Source organism: Cutaneotrichosporon cavernicola (genome assembly GCF_030864355.1).
Source record: "Cutaneotrichosporon cavernicola HIS019 DNA, chromosome: 4".
Lineage (NCBI taxonomy): Eukaryota > Fungi > Basidiomycota > Tremellomycetes > Trichosporonales > Trichosporonaceae > Cutaneotrichosporon > Cutaneotrichosporon cavernicola.
In genome coordinates this window covers 341,415-359,568 of record NC_083396.1, presented here as the reverse complement: position 1 = coordinate 359,568, position 18,154 = coordinate 341,415, and the positions used below count along the sequence as shown (strand labels likewise).

General features: G+C 58.8%; 7 protein-coding genes across 7 annotated transcripts; 3 read left to right on the top strand and 4 right to left on the bottom strand.

Moving 5' to 3' along the window:
* Nucleotides 1-651: 651 nt before the first annotated feature.
* On the bottom strand, nucleotides 652-1,824 carry CcaverHIS019_0401600 (uncharacterized protein; the record flags this gene model as incomplete). The annotated part of the gene is made up of 4 exons (XM_060599964.1): nucleotides 652-1,327; nucleotides 1,382-1,459; nucleotides 1,528-1,597; nucleotides 1,692-1,824. 4 exons carry the CDS (start codon nucleotides 1,822-1,824, stop codon nucleotides 652-654), a joined length of 957 nt encoding a protein of 318 aa, XP_060456605.1.
* Nucleotides 1,825-4,920: 3,096 nt separating this feature from the next.
* Nucleotides 4,921-5,406, top strand: CcaverHIS019_0401590 (uncharacterized protein; the record flags this gene model as incomplete). The annotated part of the gene is made up of 4 exons (XM_060599963.1): nucleotides 4,921-5,020; nucleotides 5,180-5,277; nucleotides 5,329-5,342; nucleotides 5,382-5,406. The coding sequence occupies 4 exons, from the start codon at nucleotides 4,921-4,923 to the stop codon at nucleotides 5,404-5,406; spliced, it is 237 nt and encodes a 78-aa protein (XP_060456604.1).
* Nucleotides 5,407-5,743: 337 nt separating this feature from the next.
* CcaverHIS019_0401580 (uncharacterized protein) lies at nucleotides 5,744-6,831 on the bottom strand (the record flags this gene model as incomplete). Its single annotated transcript, XM_060599962.1, has 5 exons — nucleotides 5,744-6,050; nucleotides 6,088-6,278; nucleotides 6,314-6,613; nucleotides 6,659-6,767; nucleotides 6,809-6,831. 5 exons carry the CDS (start codon nucleotides 6,829-6,831, stop codon nucleotides 5,744-5,746), a joined length of 930 nt encoding a protein of 309 aa, XP_060456603.1.
* A 297-nt stretch (nucleotides 6,832-7,128) lies between these two features.
* NPL4 (uncharacterized protein) lies at nucleotides 7,129-9,371 on the top strand (the record flags this gene model as incomplete). Its single annotated transcript, XM_060599961.1, has 7 exons — nucleotides 7,129-7,131; nucleotides 7,174-7,391; nucleotides 7,429-7,708; nucleotides 7,743-8,275; nucleotides 8,312-8,638; nucleotides 8,675-8,750; nucleotides 8,787-9,371. 7 exons carry the CDS (start codon nucleotides 7,129-7,131, stop codon nucleotides 9,369-9,371), a joined length of 2,022 nt encoding a protein of 673 aa, XP_060456602.1.
* Nucleotides 9,372-9,883: 512 nt separating this feature from the next.
* CcaverHIS019_0401560 (uncharacterized protein) lies at nucleotides 9,884-13,980 on the bottom strand (the record flags this gene model as incomplete). Its single annotated transcript, XM_060599960.1, has 3 exons — nucleotides 9,884-11,520; nucleotides 11,556-13,172; nucleotides 13,230-13,980. 3 exons carry the CDS (start codon nucleotides 13,978-13,980, stop codon nucleotides 9,884-9,886), a joined length of 4,005 nt encoding a protein of 1,334 aa, XP_060456601.1.
* Nucleotides 13,981-15,347: 1,367 nt separating this feature from the next.
* On the bottom strand, nucleotides 15,348-15,744 carry CcaverHIS019_0401550 (uncharacterized protein; the record flags this gene model as incomplete). Its single annotated transcript, XM_060599959.1, has 2 exons — nucleotides 15,348-15,529; nucleotides 15,576-15,744. 2 exons carry the CDS (start codon nucleotides 15,742-15,744, stop codon nucleotides 15,348-15,350), a joined length of 351 nt encoding a protein of 116 aa, XP_060456600.1.
* Nucleotides 15,745-15,973: 229 nt separating this feature from the next.
* Nucleotides 15,974-18,077, top strand: STP22 (uncharacterized protein; the record flags this gene model as incomplete). Its single annotated transcript, XM_060599958.1, has 4 exons — nucleotides 15,974-16,109; nucleotides 16,371-16,609; nucleotides 16,729-17,846; nucleotides 17,882-18,077. The coding sequence occupies 4 exons, from the start codon at nucleotides 15,974-15,976 to the stop codon at nucleotides 18,075-18,077; spliced, it is 1,689 nt and encodes a 562-aa protein (XP_060456599.1).
* Between the last annotated feature and the right edge of the window lie 77 nt (nucleotides 18,078-18,154).

The window sequence follows — 18,154 nt, the reverse complement described above, 5'->3', positions numbered from 1 at the left end:
AGAGGTGCGCACGTCTAGCTCCACTCCCCGAAAGCTGCGCAGGCCTGGCCTAGATCTGTGTGGCTTTCGTTCCGCCGTGAGCCTGGTGCCGCGGCATTGGTGTGCTTGAGCTTGAGGGCATGGCGTGGCGTCGCAGAGAGGAACGGTCCAAATATGAATACAGTTTGTGACGCCCAGTCGCGAGTCTGGCAGCCAGGGGCCATTGACTTTATCCACAATCCGCGGCTCCTCGGGTGTGATCACATACCTCTCGTGCCGGGCACGCGGGTTCGCTAATGATGAGGTGGAGACTACAGTCAAGCACCAGTCGCGCAGTCGCGCATGTGAACCTTATCCAGAGTGATGTAAGTGTTGGTGATACGGCAGTGGCTAACGCGCTGAGGCTGAGACGAGACATAGCGGACCGCAACGCGATCACAAGCGCCATCGCGCCAAAAGATGAATTGGTGGATTAAGATCCGATGCATATTGTATGTAAGACGCGTGGCGCTCCGTTTATTATGCGCAGAAAGTCGTCGGGCAGGCATTGTCCGTGGCCGCATGTTTGGACAAGTGGCCTCAATGATGGTATTGGTGTGTGCAGGTGCAGATAGATGTATGGTGTAATGAGCTTGATCGGACCGGCCGTGCAAGCGAATGCATTGCGGCGGCTTAGATGGCGCGCTGCTCGGCGGTGCGCGCGAGAAGGCTCTCGATGCGGTCGAGGCGGCCGCGCATGTCGTTGGAGTAGTCCCACGAGTGGCCGTCGTCGTCGCAGTCGGGGCCGAGGTTGGTCCTGTAGTTGAGGAATGTGAGGAGCTTGTAGAAGGCGACCGCGAGAAGCGAGCCAAGGCCGGGGCCAACAAAGTAGATCCAGAAGTAACCGGGGAACGACTTGTTGACGGCAGCGGGGCCGAGCGAACGGGCAGGGTTGAGCGAGCCACCGGTGTAGTAGACCGAGAAGGCCTCGCAGATGAAGAACGACATGCCGATGGCAATGGGCGCCACAAACGTGGCGCGGTTCTTCTCAACGGCGGTCATGAGGATGGTGAAGACGAGCATAGCGGTCATGAAGACTTCAATGAACAGGCCCTGGACAATTGACGCGCCGCCGCCGAGGGTGGTCGCCGCGAAGAGAGGACCCGGGGTGAGGCCGTCCGCGAGACCAGCGCCAGCCAGGCCACCGGCGAACTGAGCGATCATGAGGAGAACGCCACGGACGGGGGTGATGCCCTGGATCGCGATAAACGCCAGGGTCACCGCGGGGTTGAAGAGACCGCCCGACACACGGAAGAAGCACCAGACGCAAGCGCCCAGGGAAACACCGAAGACGAGAGCAATGTAGAGGCTGGAGGGCGTCAGCATCGACTGGGCCGCCTTGAGTCAACTGCAGGATACTCACAGGTTGTCAGAGTTGGCCTGGGATGCGCCGGCGTCGTTGAGCTTGCCGTTGACGGAGTTGGCCGCCTGCAGGGCGACGCTGAAGACGTCAGCCTCAGTTTCATCATTCCATAGGCAAGACCATAGAGCCTCGGGTGCACAACTTACCTGGTACCTCCAAGAGAGAAGAGGAGGAAGAAGAAAGTGCCAACAAACTCGCCCAGCATGGCAATGAGGTCTGTAAACGGGGTCAGTGGTGTTCTCTGTTTCCCGCACGAGCGCCACTGGGGACAATGGCGAACGGGCACTCGGTTTGTAGAAGTGTTACTCACGGTTGCGACCAACGAGGTTGCCTGGAGCGATGACAGAGGGGTGCTCGCGGCGGGCCTTCTCGTCATCACCAGGTGATGCGGTCGACGCTGCTGAGTGAAGCTCGTTGTGGTGGGTGGGGAGCACAGGCGACATGGTAAGGGAAAAAAAAAGTCGCTAGAAGATGAAAGAATAAGAAACAGGTGATGAGTAAGAAGAAAATAGAGTGGTAGCTACCTCTTATACGTCGTGACAGGAGAGTGAGAGGCAAAGGAAGGGGCGGCAACGAGTTTGAGCGCGAATTGAGCGGCGACAGGTGACCTGGTGTGGCGCTAATAGTTGAGAGGGTAGACTGCCGTAAGGAGGCTCGGAGAGAGAATTGTGATTATTGACGCCCCTGGCGCTTCTGGCGTTCTAGTCGCTGCAGGCGCTCTGCAGTAGACGGCTCCCATATTTTGGAGTGAATTTTCTGACCAGATAGCGGAGGGCGCCATAAATGGAAAGGGGATGGGAACCGAAGGAGTCCAGGCTACAGAGTAGTTTCGTACTGGCACCTTTCCCGTGCCCTCCTTCGTCCCCTCAAACTCTACCGATCGCTCCCAGACCTTGAGAGCTGTAGTCATCGTACATGGTGTGACCAGGTAAACTAGGTAACTAGGTATGAGGTTTGGGATGCCATGCCGATGGAGTTGAGTAAGGAGCGTGGCGTTGAAGGGTGGAATGCGAGGCACAGTAGAGTGATGGATATTTGTTTGGATACCATTACTATTCTGGCCTCAACCCTTAAACTCGTGCCGAAATCACGGAGCATGCCGCTTATGAAACCCTGGACTTCGGGGAGAGTCAGTGCTTGTTAGCGATGTGCGTGATCTGGCAAGAGTCCCTGTATTCAGGATACGTTTGAAAATTGACCGGCAGCTGTTGGTTTGGTCTTGTAGCTTTACCCTTTGAGTTCTTTGGGTCTAGTCCCTCAATGACGTGATGCATCGTGGTCCAGGCTGGGCCCAAGGTGCCAAGGTGGCAAGGTGGCAGACAAAGTCGGAACCCCACCGAGATCGGGTTTGGCGCCGACGGCGTCGCGATGATCCGAAGATGAGGGGACTTGGGTTTGTCGTTTCCTCTTGGCTCTTGGTGGGAGCTGATGGTCATGTTACATGTGCAGAATTGCAGAATGGATGGCCCTAGTAGAGTGAGCAATAACACAGTATCAGATCAGATTCCAAGGCGATCAGGCGACTCCATCATACCATCCATCACCAATATGACCCTGTCAGGTTTGTTAATCCTGCCTAATCCTATGATCCTCCAAATCACTTCTCGATCACTTGTTCCTAAGGAATAGTAGCGACCACTACGGGGCCACGGGCCATGCTTGTCACTACAGTACTCATTCCCCCTTCACCCGAGACATGACATTGTACAACCCATATTTCTCCTGGGGTGTAGGGGAAAAGCTAAAGCCAACCGTCACGAGTCAATATGAATCACACTAAAACGCACATGAACTGAATCACATTGAGACATGGTCACAGTCGTCCCGCAGCGGCGTAATGTCGGCTATGCACTTCCGGCCGTCACAACAAGGATCCACAGCAGCGGTTGTGAAACCGGCGAGCAACGAATCACGCCCATCTCCCAGGCCTTGGCACATCGCACCTGGCCGATTCACAACATGGACGAATGAAAGCCAAGCACAGTGTGAATGGGGCACGTGTATCGTGTGATGCCAATCGCCATCCTTCGTTTGACCCCCTGCCAATCCTTCCTACCAGCATGTGTTACCTTCTCAGACACCCCAAGTTGGACTTTTGTGATCCCAGAAAACCTTGTGGGTTGTTGGAATGCGCGACGCGGAACGGTGGTTCATGTCCGCACGTCGCCTCGCACCTGGAAGCTGGAAGCTGGAAGGCTGCGAGTACCTGATGATCGCCATAAGCGAAAAGGTTACGGCATTGACACACAAAGAACCTAATGTCTGCTCGGTTTCCTCCGGTTCCTCACTCCTTGTGGATAGAAACCAGGGTCCCATTAGATTAACCTACCAACCACTTTGGACCCTGACCGGCATGGGCATTCTCGGCCTTTGACCTATAATCTTTTTTCTCTTACAACTCTCTGTACAAGCGTGGGAACTGGTGCGCAGTCACGCCGATCCGCATCCTCATCCGCCCATCACTTTTTTCTCTTCCCCCGCATTTTCCGGGGTTCAGTCGATGGCGGATCATTGAGAACATCCGCCGCACAACGCCCCGCCTGGCCGCCAGCTCAACTGGTCCACCTCCCTCCGCTCTTCAAGGTCTCGGAACCCCGCGCCATGCGCCATGCTCCCAGTCAGAACACCGGAGTTTCCCGAGGTGCCCCTCCTGCCCCTCCCCTCGCGGCCATCAGCACCGGCTCCTCCGCCAGAACATCTAGTGCATTTGTTTGTGGGCCTGGTGAAACCAGGTCTCCTTCAGCACGTGACTTGTCGATGACGTCAAGGTGCACACCCAGCGATGCACGTGATGTCGGATGCAGACAGACCCCTATCCGCACCTCCGTGAAGGAGAGGCTTCGCGGTCTTTGGGGAACGGCCGTATTAATACGTTCAGCCTCCCATCACATCGCCAAGACACAAAGACACAAGCTGGGCGCCACCACCATGTGAACCGAAACCTCACCCACAGTCCACCAGATCAGAAACCGTAGCTGCGGTGAGCAGGCCGGCCGTCGTCTCATGCATCGCGTCCGCGAGCGTGGATCTGCGGCCGCGGTATGAGACACGCCATCGAAGCTTGTGGCACCGCGCCCTGCAGCCTTCGCAGACTTTCCGGTGGTGGGTGGGCTCGTGGGCTCACCAACGTGGCTCAACCTGATGCTGGGTGGATGAGGTGGGTGGGGGAGATAAGATTGTCATACTGCTTCCGCGGCCGCGGATCGCCGGCGGGGTCCCCACCTCAATGTTACCTTCATCGAGCCCCTCTCCATCACTTTGTCCACTGTCACGAGACACCTCGTTTAGGCTCAGTCCAGCCCCGAACTGAGGCAAGGCGGATTCCCCGCTGGGCCCACGTCAGCAGAGTGAAGCATGCATGCATGGCACCACAGTGAGTCATAGTGGGCAGGTGGTCAGGTGCGCTCTTCAACAGCTGGCAATTGGATGCCATAAGTATAGAGATCGAGCCCCCGCTGTTGAGCACTCATCACCTTCCCACACAATACATTTCATTGCCACTGCCATCAATCACTGCATAGAACCAACCAACAATCAGCATGGACGCCAACTCAAACCTCCACGGCTTCGACACCCCTGACGCCCTCCCAACCCACCGGGATCGGCAGGCGGATTCGATGCGCACAGAGTCACTACTTCGTAAGTAACCGACCGGCTTGTCCCGCGTCCCACGTCCTGCCACCGGTACTGACTCTCGCCTTTCCTGGACCCTTCCGCTCCCCCCTATCTACATTCTTATCTACTCCCACTCCGCGTCTCACCTGAACCCGTTTACATTACATCGGCACGACACCACAGGTGAATCCATGACTCGTGTCGAAGACATGACCCAAACCCGTGACCTGGACAAGGACGGCGATGACCGCCGCCGCTCCTTCAACGGTGGCGTAGAGGAGGTTAGTATCTATGGACCGGCGTCTTCAATTTTGGATCTATAATGACCATAGATGCTCAATGTGCTGTAGGTGGGCCTACACAGTATTTCGACGCCAACCCCTAGCGCCGACTGCATCGCGAGCGAATAAATCAGAAGAAAGAGAAATAAGCAAGCGCCAAGAAGCGAAACAAGTTTCGAGGACCGATAGCAACAAGTCACATAGTCCCATAGTCCCATGTAGTGTTTATCATCATTTGTTGCCTGTATCAGCGATTGTCGTCAGTCAGCATGGGTCACACGCTGCTGTCGACGGCTTCTCTCTGAGGAAACATATCTCTAGTCCCAATGCATCGTATCTGAATGCCAATGCGGATTGATGATAATGTACGTACATGTGCCACAAATACAACTTCGCGTTCCTGCGCCGCCGATGATCAACACCATTGCCCTCGCGCCCCTCACGCCATCATACTTATGGACAGCAGTCAACGCCGAGAACTCCTTTCCCACGCGCTCGGGTTGTAACGGTGCCCTGCTCGATCCTTCTCCCGCTCAAAGTCATCGGCCCACGACCTATGTGTCGACTCGGGTGTCTCCCACCCAGCTCGTCCTGAGCCGCCCTTACGCTTTGCGAGCATAGCGAGCGCCCGCTCCCGCTCGCTCTGGGCATGTGGAGGCCTACGTGTGGCAGTATGGGCGGACACACGGGGAGAAGGCCGCGGTTGGATGGACAGCTTCTTATTGATGCCCGTCAGTGGGTCCTGGCTGACCTTGGCCTTGGCATCGATTCTCCTGCTTGTCAGATGGCTTTAGTCTCCCACAATCTCACCTGTCACGCGCCTGTCGTCGTTCTGCCTCTTCCCCCTTCTCCTCAACATGTCGCAGCTCCTTGTTGGAGTACCACGGCTGGGTCTCGCGGTCCGGCCGCTCGAGGTACATAGTCAGCTTGTCTGCTTCTTGCGCGGCCTTGCGCGTCGCCGTGTCCTGCATCGATGGCTGCACCAGCGCACTCTCCTTTCCCTGTGCCAGTTAGCAACGTCAGGTGAATGACTAACGCTCTCAAGGTCAGCCCAGAAGTTGACGTGGCCCTCCGTCACGAAGCGGTCGTCGTCGAGCTGTCCGCCAGAGTTGAAATGGTCGTCCTTGCGGTCGTCCTTGCGCGCGCGCTTGCGCGCCTCCTTCTCCGGCCAGTCAAAGTCGAGCCTCGTCCTTTCTTTGTCCTTCCTCTCGCACCGCTCGCGCTTCTCCTTCTCTCGCCTGTGACGAGAGAGCAGCGAACTCTCTCCCGTGATGGTGAGGTTCTCCTCTGGTGTGCCTGCTCGTCGGCGCAGGGCGTTTAACCGCTCTTCTGATGCCTGCACTGTCAGATAACATTATTCCTGAGTATCTGAAGTTCTTACAGCTTCAATGGCCTCCTGTTGCCGCTGATCCTCTTCGGCGCGCGCCTTGGCCTCATCTTCCCGGACACGCTGTTTGTTCTTCTCTGAATACGGGTGGTATGACTTGTGTCTGAATTGTTAACACGCTATCAAATGACCTGCCGTCCTCACTGTAGAATCTGAAGCCTCGGCATGGTTGCTATCCCTTGGTCGTGATGAAGAACGGAGCAGAAAGGTTGAGCGTATTCTTTGGTACGACGTTGGGTGGCAAAACACAAGCCGTGTATCCGCCAAAAAAAGGTTCCGCTTTGGCCGCTGACGTCTGTGTCGACCTCCACTTGGACCTCATCCCCGTCTTCATCTCAACAATCTCTCGTCCACATTGTTGCCCTCACGCTCATCGACGATCAACGACGAGTATACCTTTGCAGAGGCCACTCAATTAGCCGCCTGTTACCCTCTTGTCGCGTTTAGAACAGACTACACGCGTCATGGTGAGCAGAGCAGACCCATCCCAAAGCTTGAGCTGACGACAGCTGCTCCGCATTCGCTCACCCGCGGGCACCGCTCGCATTACCGTCGAGGCCACAACACCAGGCGAGGAGCTGACTAGGCTAATCCTCGAATCAGTGCCCAAGAATGAGGCCCAGCCAGACCCAAACACCGTGATGCTGAGCAATCAGCCAGGCGCGAACGGAGAGAAGGTCAGCCTTGCTGCACTGCAGGGAAGGAAGGTTGGCGACATGGGCTTCAGGTAAGGCCTTAATGACGTGAAAGCCAGCTGATCTCAGCCACGGCGACTTGCTCTTCCTCTCTTACAAACCGCTCTCCTCCTCGCCTCCACCAACTGCCCCGCCACCTCCAGCGACATCCACCAGCGGTCGCAAGATTGAGGAGGCCGCGCAGCCAGCGAACGTGGGCACAGCTCCCTCTGTCGATTTGAGCAACGTCGTCGAGCAGGGCGTTGATGTCTACTGGTCGCAGCAGACTGGCAAGATTGATCGCAAGCGGGACACCGCGTTCTGTCGCCACGGCGAGAAGGGGATGTGCGACTACTGCATGCCGCTTGAGGTGAGGTACGCAATTTGTTTGCTACTAACCCCAGCCATACGACGCGAAGTACCAGGCCGAGAACCAAATCAAGCATCTCTCGTTCAATGCGTATCTCCGCAAGCTGCTAGCCGGCCGCCCTCCATCGTCCACACACCAGTACCCCCCGCTCACGCCGCTCGACCTCTCCGTTATCATCCCGTGTCCGTCAGGATCACACCCGCCGTTCCCAGAGGGCATCTGCTCCAAATGCCAGCCGTCTGCCATCACTCTCAACTCGCAGTCCTACCGAATGGTCGACCATGTCGAGTTTTCCACCCCGTCGCTCATTGAGTCACTCCTCACTGGCTGGAGGAAGACAGGCACTCAGCGCATCGGCTTCCTCATCGGCCATTATGAGGCTTACGAGAAGGTCCCAATGGGTGTCAAGGCGGTCGTTGAGGCTGTATGGGAGCCGAGGCAGGAGGGTGAGGTTGACGGTCTCACCGTCGAGGTGCCTTGGGAGGACGAGAAGACTGTATCCAAAATTGCGACGCTGTGTGAGAAGGGCATGATTGTGGTCGGCATGATCTACACCGATCTGACTGCGTGAGCTATCCAGAACTTGAACTGAGCTGACGACAGTGACCCAAACGACATTACCAAAACGCTATACAAACGCCACGCCCAGAGCTTCACTGCCTCAGGGTTGGAGATGATAACGAGTGCGCAGTACCAAATCGACCACCCCTTGCCGACGAAGGCGTCATCAAGCGGGTACTTTTCGTCACGATGGGTCACCTGCTGTCTCACCGGTACCGAGGATGGGCAAGTCGACGTTATTGCTTGGCAGGCTAGCGAACAGTGCGAAGCACTAGTCAAGTCCAACATCATCGAGGCGTCTGTCGACCCAGGGACCGTCCGTGTCCGTACTGCAGGGCAGGGGGAGTATATCCCGGAAGTGTTCTACAGGTGCGCTGTCGGAAGTAGCCATGTAGCTTACACCAGCTTCAAGAATGAGTACGGGGTGCAGGTGAAGAAGCCTGCCAAGCCAACGTTCCCGGTTGAGTATCTCTACGTCAACGTGAGCTCGCAGCAAGGTAATGGTAGTTGACATCAGATCACGCACGGATTCCCCGTCTCTCCCAACCCCCTGTTCCTTGTCTCCAACTTCCCCGTTGAGAACCGGCCAGGCCTCTCGGACCAGTCGCTTGAGATCGTCATCCGTGAGCTGCTCAAGATCCTCAAGTCGTCCGACCTTGAGGTTTCCGATACCGGCACGTGGCCCGCGCGTATCAAAGACGAAGTCGAGCGGTGGCTTTCGGACTGGCACCTCGTGACCTTCCTGTGTATGCACGGGTCGTTCTCGGCCGACGAACAGAGGCTCGTCTGCCAGGTCGCGACGGCTCACCACCACCCCGAGCAGTCTCCCGCGCGCGAGTACCTCTTCGCGTCGGGGGGCTGGCAGACGCTCCTCACGCTGGCCGAGGCGACTAGGGCTGCAATGTCACCGCCGGCGTCGAGCACCGCGGCCGAGCAGTTTGCAGGCATGGGTATCAACTCGTCGAGCAGCTCGCCTTTGGCCGTTGGATCCGGCGCTGGAACACCAGGTGACGGCGGCGCAGGGCCTAAGGCTTGCCCTCATTGCACTTTCATAAACGAGGTCGGGGCCACAGACTGCGACGTCTGTGGTCTCCCTCTATGATCTAGACTCCATTGTCATCATGCATGTGTCGGCTAATTGACAGCCACCGCTTCTTGTGCGAACTTCCTGGGTGCTCCGGCTTCCTCATCTTCTCATTGTTCGTTCCACTCAGGTCCATGCTCTCTCTGCATCGTGTCGCATTGACTCCAATCATGCGCTGCATCCCGTACGAGCTCAATACCACCTCGAAACACTCGTCAACGTGCACCCAAGCCAGGCCACTTAGCTCAGCTGGTTAGAGCGCATGCTTAACACGAGCGTCTGTCTTCAACGACATTGTCGAGTTACGCATGAGGTCGGCGGTTCGATCCCGCCAGAGGTCATACTTTTGGCTCCATATGCATAGGAGTAGGTATAGAACGTTTAAGAAGTTGCTTTTGAGTCCTTGTAGGGCGGTTGGAGTGGTTGTTGTTGTTGTTGTTGTTGTTGTTGGATAAAATGCCACCGTAGGTGAGTCAAGACGTGAGACGCAAGCATACATGCCTACAGGTACAACATCATAGTACAAGTCATCATCCGTTGGCGCCGAGCCGGTCTGCGCGCTGGCGCCACTCGTCGAGCCGCCTCTCACACTGCTGCACATAGTCCAGGAGGACGGGGAGGTTTTCGGGCGTGAGCGCGATCACGTCCGGCGCTCGTGGCCCGTTATCTGAGCGACTGCGCGGCGTCTCGTCCAAGGCTGAGGGGGGGAGCATCTCGCTCGACCGCGCTGGGGACGAGGTCACGCGTGATGGCGACGACTCGGATGGATGTCCGAGACCGCGCACCCGGTTCTTGAGGCGCAGAGTCGCGTCTGTGTCGGGGACAGGTGGCGAGGGCATCATCGCCGCGTCGCCCATCGTCGGTGTGGGCGGTTGGGCCGGGAAGACTGTGCTGCCGCCGTTATCGCGTACGCTGGGCCGGCGGACTGGCCGCATCGGATTCTCCTCTACACCAACTCCGTAGCCTGGTTTGCTATTAGATTTTAGTCTCGTCAGGGCTGGGATACTCGGGGGCCGTTGTAGGGCCTGCGCAGGGAACTTGCCCAGCGCGGGTGATGTTCGCGCTGGCGTCGATGGCGCGCTGTCTCGCAAGCTCGGATGCGACCCGTTGTCACCGACGAACGGCGAGGAGGGCGGCGTCGCACGCACCAGGTCCGACCAGTTACCCGAGCCTGGGCGGAACATGTTCCTGAGGCTCGGTCGGCGCTTCTTGGTCGTCGCGAAGGCCTTCCGCGGACTCTTGCCGCCCGACGCGCTGCTCCGCTGGGTGTGGAACTCGTCGCCTGGGCCGCTGGTTGTTGGTGGCGAAGAAGGTGGTGACGCATACTTCTCCACCGCCTGGATGTTGATCGGGGCCGGTCTCTTACGTGGCTGCTTGGGTCTTGCCACCCTCGTTGGTGTCGCGTTGTTCGGGGGGGTTGACTTCTTGAGGCCACGCAGGAACTCGCGCAGCCCCGCCAAGCCTGTCTTTTTCGGCTGAGCGAGCGCGGCCGCCGTGTTGGGCGACGGGTACCCAGGCGAGGGGAAGATATACGTCGCGTCTGGGGATGGCGAGCCGTGTGTGCCCCGCGGAGCAACAAGGGTCCTTGGCGGCGTTGGCACAGGTGGAGGGACTATCGAGACGGGTACAGCGGGCATCGACATGTGCTTCGCTCTCCTGGTTGTCATGGTCGACCCATGCCGCTGGTCGACTAACGGCACGACGGACTCGCTGCGGTCAACGGGTGTCCTCAGCATGGTGCGCAGAACTTCAAGCTGGCGCTTTGACAAGTCGTGTCGGCCTGTAGACGCCCGGCCAAAATCTGGTGGTGGCGATGCTCGGGGTGGGCCGTTGTTGCTGTTCATGTGGAAAACGTCGCGTGACTCGCCAGACGCGTTCGTCGCGGTCGTCGCGAATGAGTTCATGCTCGAGCCAGACACCTGGCGCAGAGCCTGTGTCGCGATCCTAGCATCCTCGGTGGCAAGCGTTACTCTCCGTGGGTTCGGCTCGGGGCTCGCGGACGCACCGTCAGTGCCCGTTGAGCCTACCTCGATGAGCACAGTCGCCATCTCCCACCACTGCGAGTACTCGTTCTCAAGCGCGACAAAGAGGCGTGTCTCAGCCTGTGTCCCGCTCGCGAGAATGTAGTTGCACACCCGCTCGTGTGACTCGAGGAGTGTCTTGAGTGCTTCCGTTAGTTCCAGCGTCTCATCAGCGACTCACCATCAACGCCGCCAGCAAATTTTTTGACCGCGCCGATCCCGCGCTTCAGCTCCTTCTGCTTCGCGAGCACGCTGTCGGGAATGACAAAGTCGCCAAATGACATCCGCCGACGCTCCCTTGGGCGCTTGCGAGACGTGGTTGTTGGCTCGTCCCAGTCGTCCCAAACCTCTATCTCTGCATGCTTGGCTTTCTTGATGGGTGATGTCTTGGGTAGTGATGACTGTGGGTGTGTGCCAGATGCTATCGCTGACGGTACTGGTGGCACTGGGGGGACTGGTGGCACTGGCGGGTGCTCGGCAGATGTTGGGCTGCTGATGTCGATCGCCCTAGCAGAGCTTCCGGAGAGAGCGCTCACCGTGTCCTTGTCCATCGTGGGCATCTTGGACGGCGAGCCAGCGACTGGCTCTAATCGGTGCACCTGTGCCTGTTGAATGACCGCGACCTCCGACTCAATTGACGATGTCGACGAGGTGGAACCAAACTTCCACCCTCCAGATAGCCGTCGGCCGTGCTTTTTGGAGAAGGATGTAATGCGCTTGAGAGTCGTATGCCCGAAGCCGTTGCCGTTCACGCTCGCATGCGAGGCGGAGGTCGCGGGTGACGTGGCGTCGGTGGATGGGGCAATCGACTGCGAAGAGACCGACGACGAAGGAATTCGAACCAGCTGGGGGCGCTGGTGGTGATCATTCCCTAACACCGGAACACTGGCATTGATCTCCTTGAATCGTGCATTTGACAGTTCGCGAGGCGGCGGCTGCGCCGACGCGGGTCTAACGCGCCGCCGGCGCCTTGGCGTTGTTGACCCGTCGTCTTCCGTTTCCGTGTCGCTGCCACCGGGTGCTGTCCTGGATGTCGAGGCCACAACGGGCAGCTGTGGGTCGATGGCGCGGTAAGGGGACCCTGCAACAGTGTTCGGTAAGTGGAAACCAGGCGAAAATGTCCTGGGCCCCGGCACGTCGCTCTGGGCCACCTTGATCGGACTGGGCCGTCGAGGTGTCGTTGCTCCACTGGGCGTCGCGGTGCTGGGCACAAGGCTCTGTCGTGATGCAGAGTGACGGAGGCCTTGGCTGAACACCTTGGCGGGCGACGGCCCCATTGTCACATTGACGGACGACGTCGACGCAGCCATGGGCGAGACGACGGACGCTACGCTCTCGTGCCCGTTGCGGAGGGCGTATATGGACACCGAGCTCTCTTGCGCATAACGCATCGCGTACATGGACGGTGAGTTTCCCTGCGCCTGTTGGAGGGCGTACACGGTCGGCGAGCTCTCCCGCTCATTGCGTAGTGCGTACACAGAGGCAGAGCTGTCGTACCCATTTCGCAAAGCACAAGGGTGAGGGGGATGAGGTAGGGGTGGAGGGGATGGGGAGCTCTTCTTGAGCGCAGCCGACAGGTTGCTCGAGGAGCGCCTCAGCATCGCAGACAGACGTTGTACTGGTGACTTGGACGTGGAGGACGGCGACGACGACAAGGCAGAAATCGCGGATGACGATCCCACGCTCGGTGTGCGCAGGTTCGGCGGCAGGGGAGGCACTGGTGGTGCGTCGTCTGGTAGACCTGGTGTCGACGGGTTGCCGGTGGACGAGGAGCGCGGTCGCTTTGGCGGGGTGGTCACTGACTTTTGAGCTGAGGAAGAGGGTGCCGATGGGTTGCGTTCGTGTGAATACCTACTGTTGCTGCTCGTCGCGCCGCCAGACAGGCGCTTCCAGAACTTTGGCTTCTTGAGCTGCTCGGACGATGGCGAGGCATGCAGCTCCTTCGCTGGCGACTTGGCAGGAGACTTGAGCACGCCTTTGGTGGGGCTCTGAGGCCGCGTAGGTTGCATTGAAGTGCGCCGTACACGGCTTGTCCAACGGTGAGAGTCGGCGAGATTTGGTGAGCTCTTGTGTGCCGGAGATGTGCCGTGCAGGCTCAGGTCGCCGCTGTCGCTCTTGGTGACGGATGCCGAGGGCGGCTTGCTGAGCGTGCGGATGGGCGAGGCAGACACATCAGCGCGGAGATTGCCAGACGAGCTCGAGCTCGACGCGAGTGGAGCGCGTCTTAGCGTTGGGGAGGAGAGCGAGGCGGACTGGGATGGGGACGAGCGGGGCAACTTGAGCAAGCCAGCCTGGAGCTTGTGCGAGTTGGAGCGCGACGGAAGCGTGGAAGATGAGCTCGACGCGAGCGCCGTCGCGCTCCGGGATGGACCTGGGTCATCCCAGTCCTCATCAAAGCTGTCGGGGCTGTCAAGTGGCCGGGGAAAGCTATTGTCGCGCGCGTTGCTGCCAAACGTCAGCGCCTTGGGCGGAGCTGGGCGTTTTGGCTTGACCGGAAGCGAGAACTCAAAATCGTCGTCCCAGTTCTCGGTCAGGACCTTGCGGCGGACCGGCGGTGTAGGTGTCGCCGGTACGGCCAAGGCTGTGAGAGTGCCGCCCGACGACATGTGCGGCGACAGCTGTGAACCGGTGATTGTGGATGAGCGCCGGTGGGGATGCCGATGGACGGTAGGCGGCGAGTTTGTTTATAAAGTGGGCGTTGTGGGTTTGGCTGAGAGCTATTGGATGAGACAAACACAACGAACGGATTGGGAGAACGGGGCGAGGAGATGTTGTTGAAAGCGAATGGTTGGGCGGAGACCCTCGAATAGGGAGTTGGCGTGGGAGCTGTGCTGGAGGGGGGTTGAAATGTCGAGTTGGCAGCGACGGAGTTGGGGTGATGCGAGCGGGATGCGACAGAGAGAGAGAGAGAGAGAGATAGATAGGAGAGAGAAGATGATGGATGGATGGATGATCGAGTGGATTGCGTGCAGTTTCTGAGACGTCGTCTCACCTTGACTTGGTTGACTGTAACAACAACGCGTACTGTACTTGGTACTTGGTGCATGTTGTGCCTCAATACTGTACTACCCGACCCATACTACCCACCACCCAGAAAACCTCATACTGTGCTAAACAGTTAGCACATGCGCCCCTCCCAATTGCCGCACACGGCTAACAAGCCCAGACGAAAGGCGGTTCCAGGGACGAGGGGGTTAATGTTACCTGACAAGGCTCTGTAATATCCTCATTAGGAAACTAATCATCCATCAAATGGTCTAGATACAATCTTCATCCGTACCCCACACATCCTTGCAATCCTCGCACCTTTTTTCCCTCATTTTACCCTAGTACTTTTGGTTGCTCTTTAGTGCTTTGGTTTCCATCCAAATCTGGCCCAAATCTGGCCCAAACTCATCACCTCTCTGCTCTGATGGGTGCGACGCGTTCATCAATGTTTTCATGAAGGCACCTCTCGCTTCCACGTGGTGTAAACACTTGGGTCCCTCAATTCTCCAGTGGAATCACGCTCTTGGTCAGCTCATGCATATACGCGGCGCCGTTACATGCCGCGACAGACGCCAGGGGGGAACCGGGGGAGCTGGAGTAGAGATCACGATAGCAAGAGAGAGACACCCATGCTCTTATACCTCTGCGGGTCGTGTTTGGGGCTACGCCATAGGTGGTTGGCAAGTGTTGACAAGCACGAAGGACGGATCGGTCCGAGGGATGGGCGTATGGATCGCGCCTCCGAAGCAGTGAATCGCAGCCGAGTGCTTCTGACCAGGATTGAGAAGCAAAAAATAGGGGCTCGACGGGGCACATCGGCACCAACCCTCCAAGTCTGGTCAACCAGAGCAGACTTTCCAATGCACCCTCAACTAGCCATCGCTATTGGGGTGCGAGCTGTGAGGGACATGCTTTCGTCAAGGGACCACTCCTGGCATCAGCTTGGACCCCATGAGCTTATTCACCGAAGAGCCTGAGAGCCGCCTCACATCTCGTCGTGTTTGACCCCAGAGTCGATCCGCGCTGCGAGATTCTCGACCCAGCCCGCTACATGTCGCCGAGCCGAGGGCACGACGTGGTCCCACCCGCCCTTGCTGACAACGCGCCGGTTGATACGTTGGAGCCAGGCCGTGTTGAGGATAAGAAGGAGCACGAGGGCAACGGCAACTGTTGTTAGTCGAAGCAGAAAGGTGGGGTTTGAGAAACGACTTACCGAGAACCCATGGGCGGTAAAGGACCCACTTGGACGGTCGGAGACCGCGTCGCTTCATGCTGTTGACCATGTCGCCGCCGACGGCATGCGTTCCCGCGTCGCCTGGCCTGGGTCCAGCGCGGCGGAGATTGGCGGGGCGGCGCGATGTCCGGATTGGCAAGCCGTCCATGCCTAGTTGGAGCAGCAGAATCGTTCAGCGAGACCGATGCACTCTTCTCGGTGCGATTCGTGTTGGCCTTGTTGTAGCTGCTGGGCTGGTGGCGTGCGTGAAGGAAGGTTGACGGTTAAAGGAAATAGAGTGGTGGAGGGAACGGAAGCAACGGTTGCGGGGCCACTTTGACGTGATGTCGCGCATCATCGCCACTATCACTCCCTTATCCACTCTTTATCACTTAGCCATGTCGTCGCTCGACCTCACGCGCGACTGGCTCAAGAACGTCTTACGGCCCTACCCGGGTCATGAGCGTATCCTATCAGAGGTTCTCGGCCTGCTTGGCTCGTACCGCACGCTGCAGGTCAAGACAGATGCCTTCAGTGAGTGTCGCGGCCTTCCTCCTGCTCTTGCCGTCTGCTCAGCCGACGTCTCACAACTCACTATGTGTCCACGAGCTCTGCATAAAGGGGACTGGGACTCGGCCGAGTAGCTGTCGGGCTCCTCAGTACACGCACGCTCCGCCGTAAGCTTGGTGGTCTCTGATCCTCCGACGCTTGGTGTTTGTGCAGGCTGTGCCAATCCATAGAAGGACAGTCAGCCTTGTCACCTTCCTCGGTCCGTTTCGAGGCGCTAACATCCAGCCTTCGATTCCGGACAAACGGCACTGCTTCTCCTTCTACATGGCACGTTGCCCATCAACTACCGCGGCGCGACGTACCAGATCCCCGTCCACGTCTGGGTGCCCCACGAATATCCCCGCCGGGCGCCGATGACATTCGTTGTGCCGACAGCGGGGATGGGTGTACGCAAGAGCCGTGAAGTAGATCCGGGAGGCCGTGTGCGAGAGGAGGTCGTCGAGCATTGGTGGTCGAGCTGGCCGGTGAGTGGCATCTTTGCAGAGGCGATGTCCCTTCCCACCACTCTTGAAGTCGTCACGCTTAGCGGTCGAGGGAACGTGGCAGGCTCAGCTCTCTCTTATTCGTAGCTAGCTGACACCAGACCTCTAACCGCACAATCCCAGCGCTCCTTACGAAGCTCACCGAGATCTTCTCCGCTGCGCCTCCAGTCTACGCTAAGCCTCCAGAGCGGCCGTCCTCCCAGCCACGCTCACCGGCCCAATCACAAGCGTCAACGCAACCCGCGCCACCGCCGCGATCATATACTAACGGCGAGGTGCTGCCTGGCTATGCGCGTCAGTCCCAACCATCCTCAAGTGACCGAACGTCTCCCCCACCCACTACGCCGCCCGTCCCCCTTCGGCCTGGGCAGGTGCCGCCGCTCCCACAGCGGCCGCAGTTCCCTCCTCCACGCGCGAACACGCAGAGCCCTTCGTTCTCACCTGCGTCTTCGGCAGGCGGTGCGCTGTTGAATGCGACACCTGTGTCGCTGCCGCCGTTTGGGCAGCCTCCGCACCCCGGCCACCCAGGCCAGCAGTCCCCTCCCCCTCCCCCTCCCCCGCAGATGCCACCATATCCAGCACAGCAGATGTGGGGCCCACCGCCCGGTGTCCAGCAACCCCCTCTCCCGGCCCCTCCCCAAACCCAGCCCCCTCAGCACCCGCAGCCTTACGGAGCGCTGCCTGGCGTCTACGCTGCGCCTTACCAGCCTCAGCCTGGGCCTTACGCGCCGCCAGCCGGCCCCGGATACCCGCAGCAGTACGCCCTGCCGCAGCAGCCTCCGCAGCCTCCAGCGCCCGCTCTGGCTCCTCAACGGCCTCCAGATCTCATGTCCTCTTCGCCCGAGACGACGACAACCGCCATCCCCGACGACGTGGGGGACGCACCTCCCGTCCCACCGTCCAAACCACCTCCGCCGTCCGTGCTCCACCTGCACGCGGTTCTGCTTCCGCACCTCACAGCCGCCGTCCCGCCGCTCATGCACTCTCTGCAGTCGCAGAAGGCGCACCTCGTGGAGCGGCGCGAGGACTTGGCCACAGGCGAGCCTGCAATCCGCGATGAGATGGCACGCCTCGAGGCCGTCAAGAAGGTGTGCGATGCCGTTGGAGCGCGCATGCAGGGTGTCGTCGAGAAGGGCGAGGCGCGGGTCGCCGAGCTCGAACAGCGCGGCGACGTGAGCGTCGACGAAGTGGTGTGCAGCATCTCGATCGTGCATAATCAGTGAGCTCCTTTGACTCCCTCTAAGCTGACTCCAGACTCGTCGAACTTGTGGCCGAGGACAACGCGCTCAGCGACACTATGTACCACCTCACGCGGGCGTTAGATGCTGAGCGCATCGACTTGGACCGATACCTCAAGGCTGTACGGTCACTCGCGCGCGAGCAGTACATGAAGCGTGCCCTCATCGAGCGCATCCAGGAAGGTATGGGACAGGCGTCGTGGTCATCATAGAGCAGTCGGGCCCTTCAGGTATAGATTGGCAACGCTTAATGACATGACGACAAGTTGGACCAAGATGCATTGCCTAA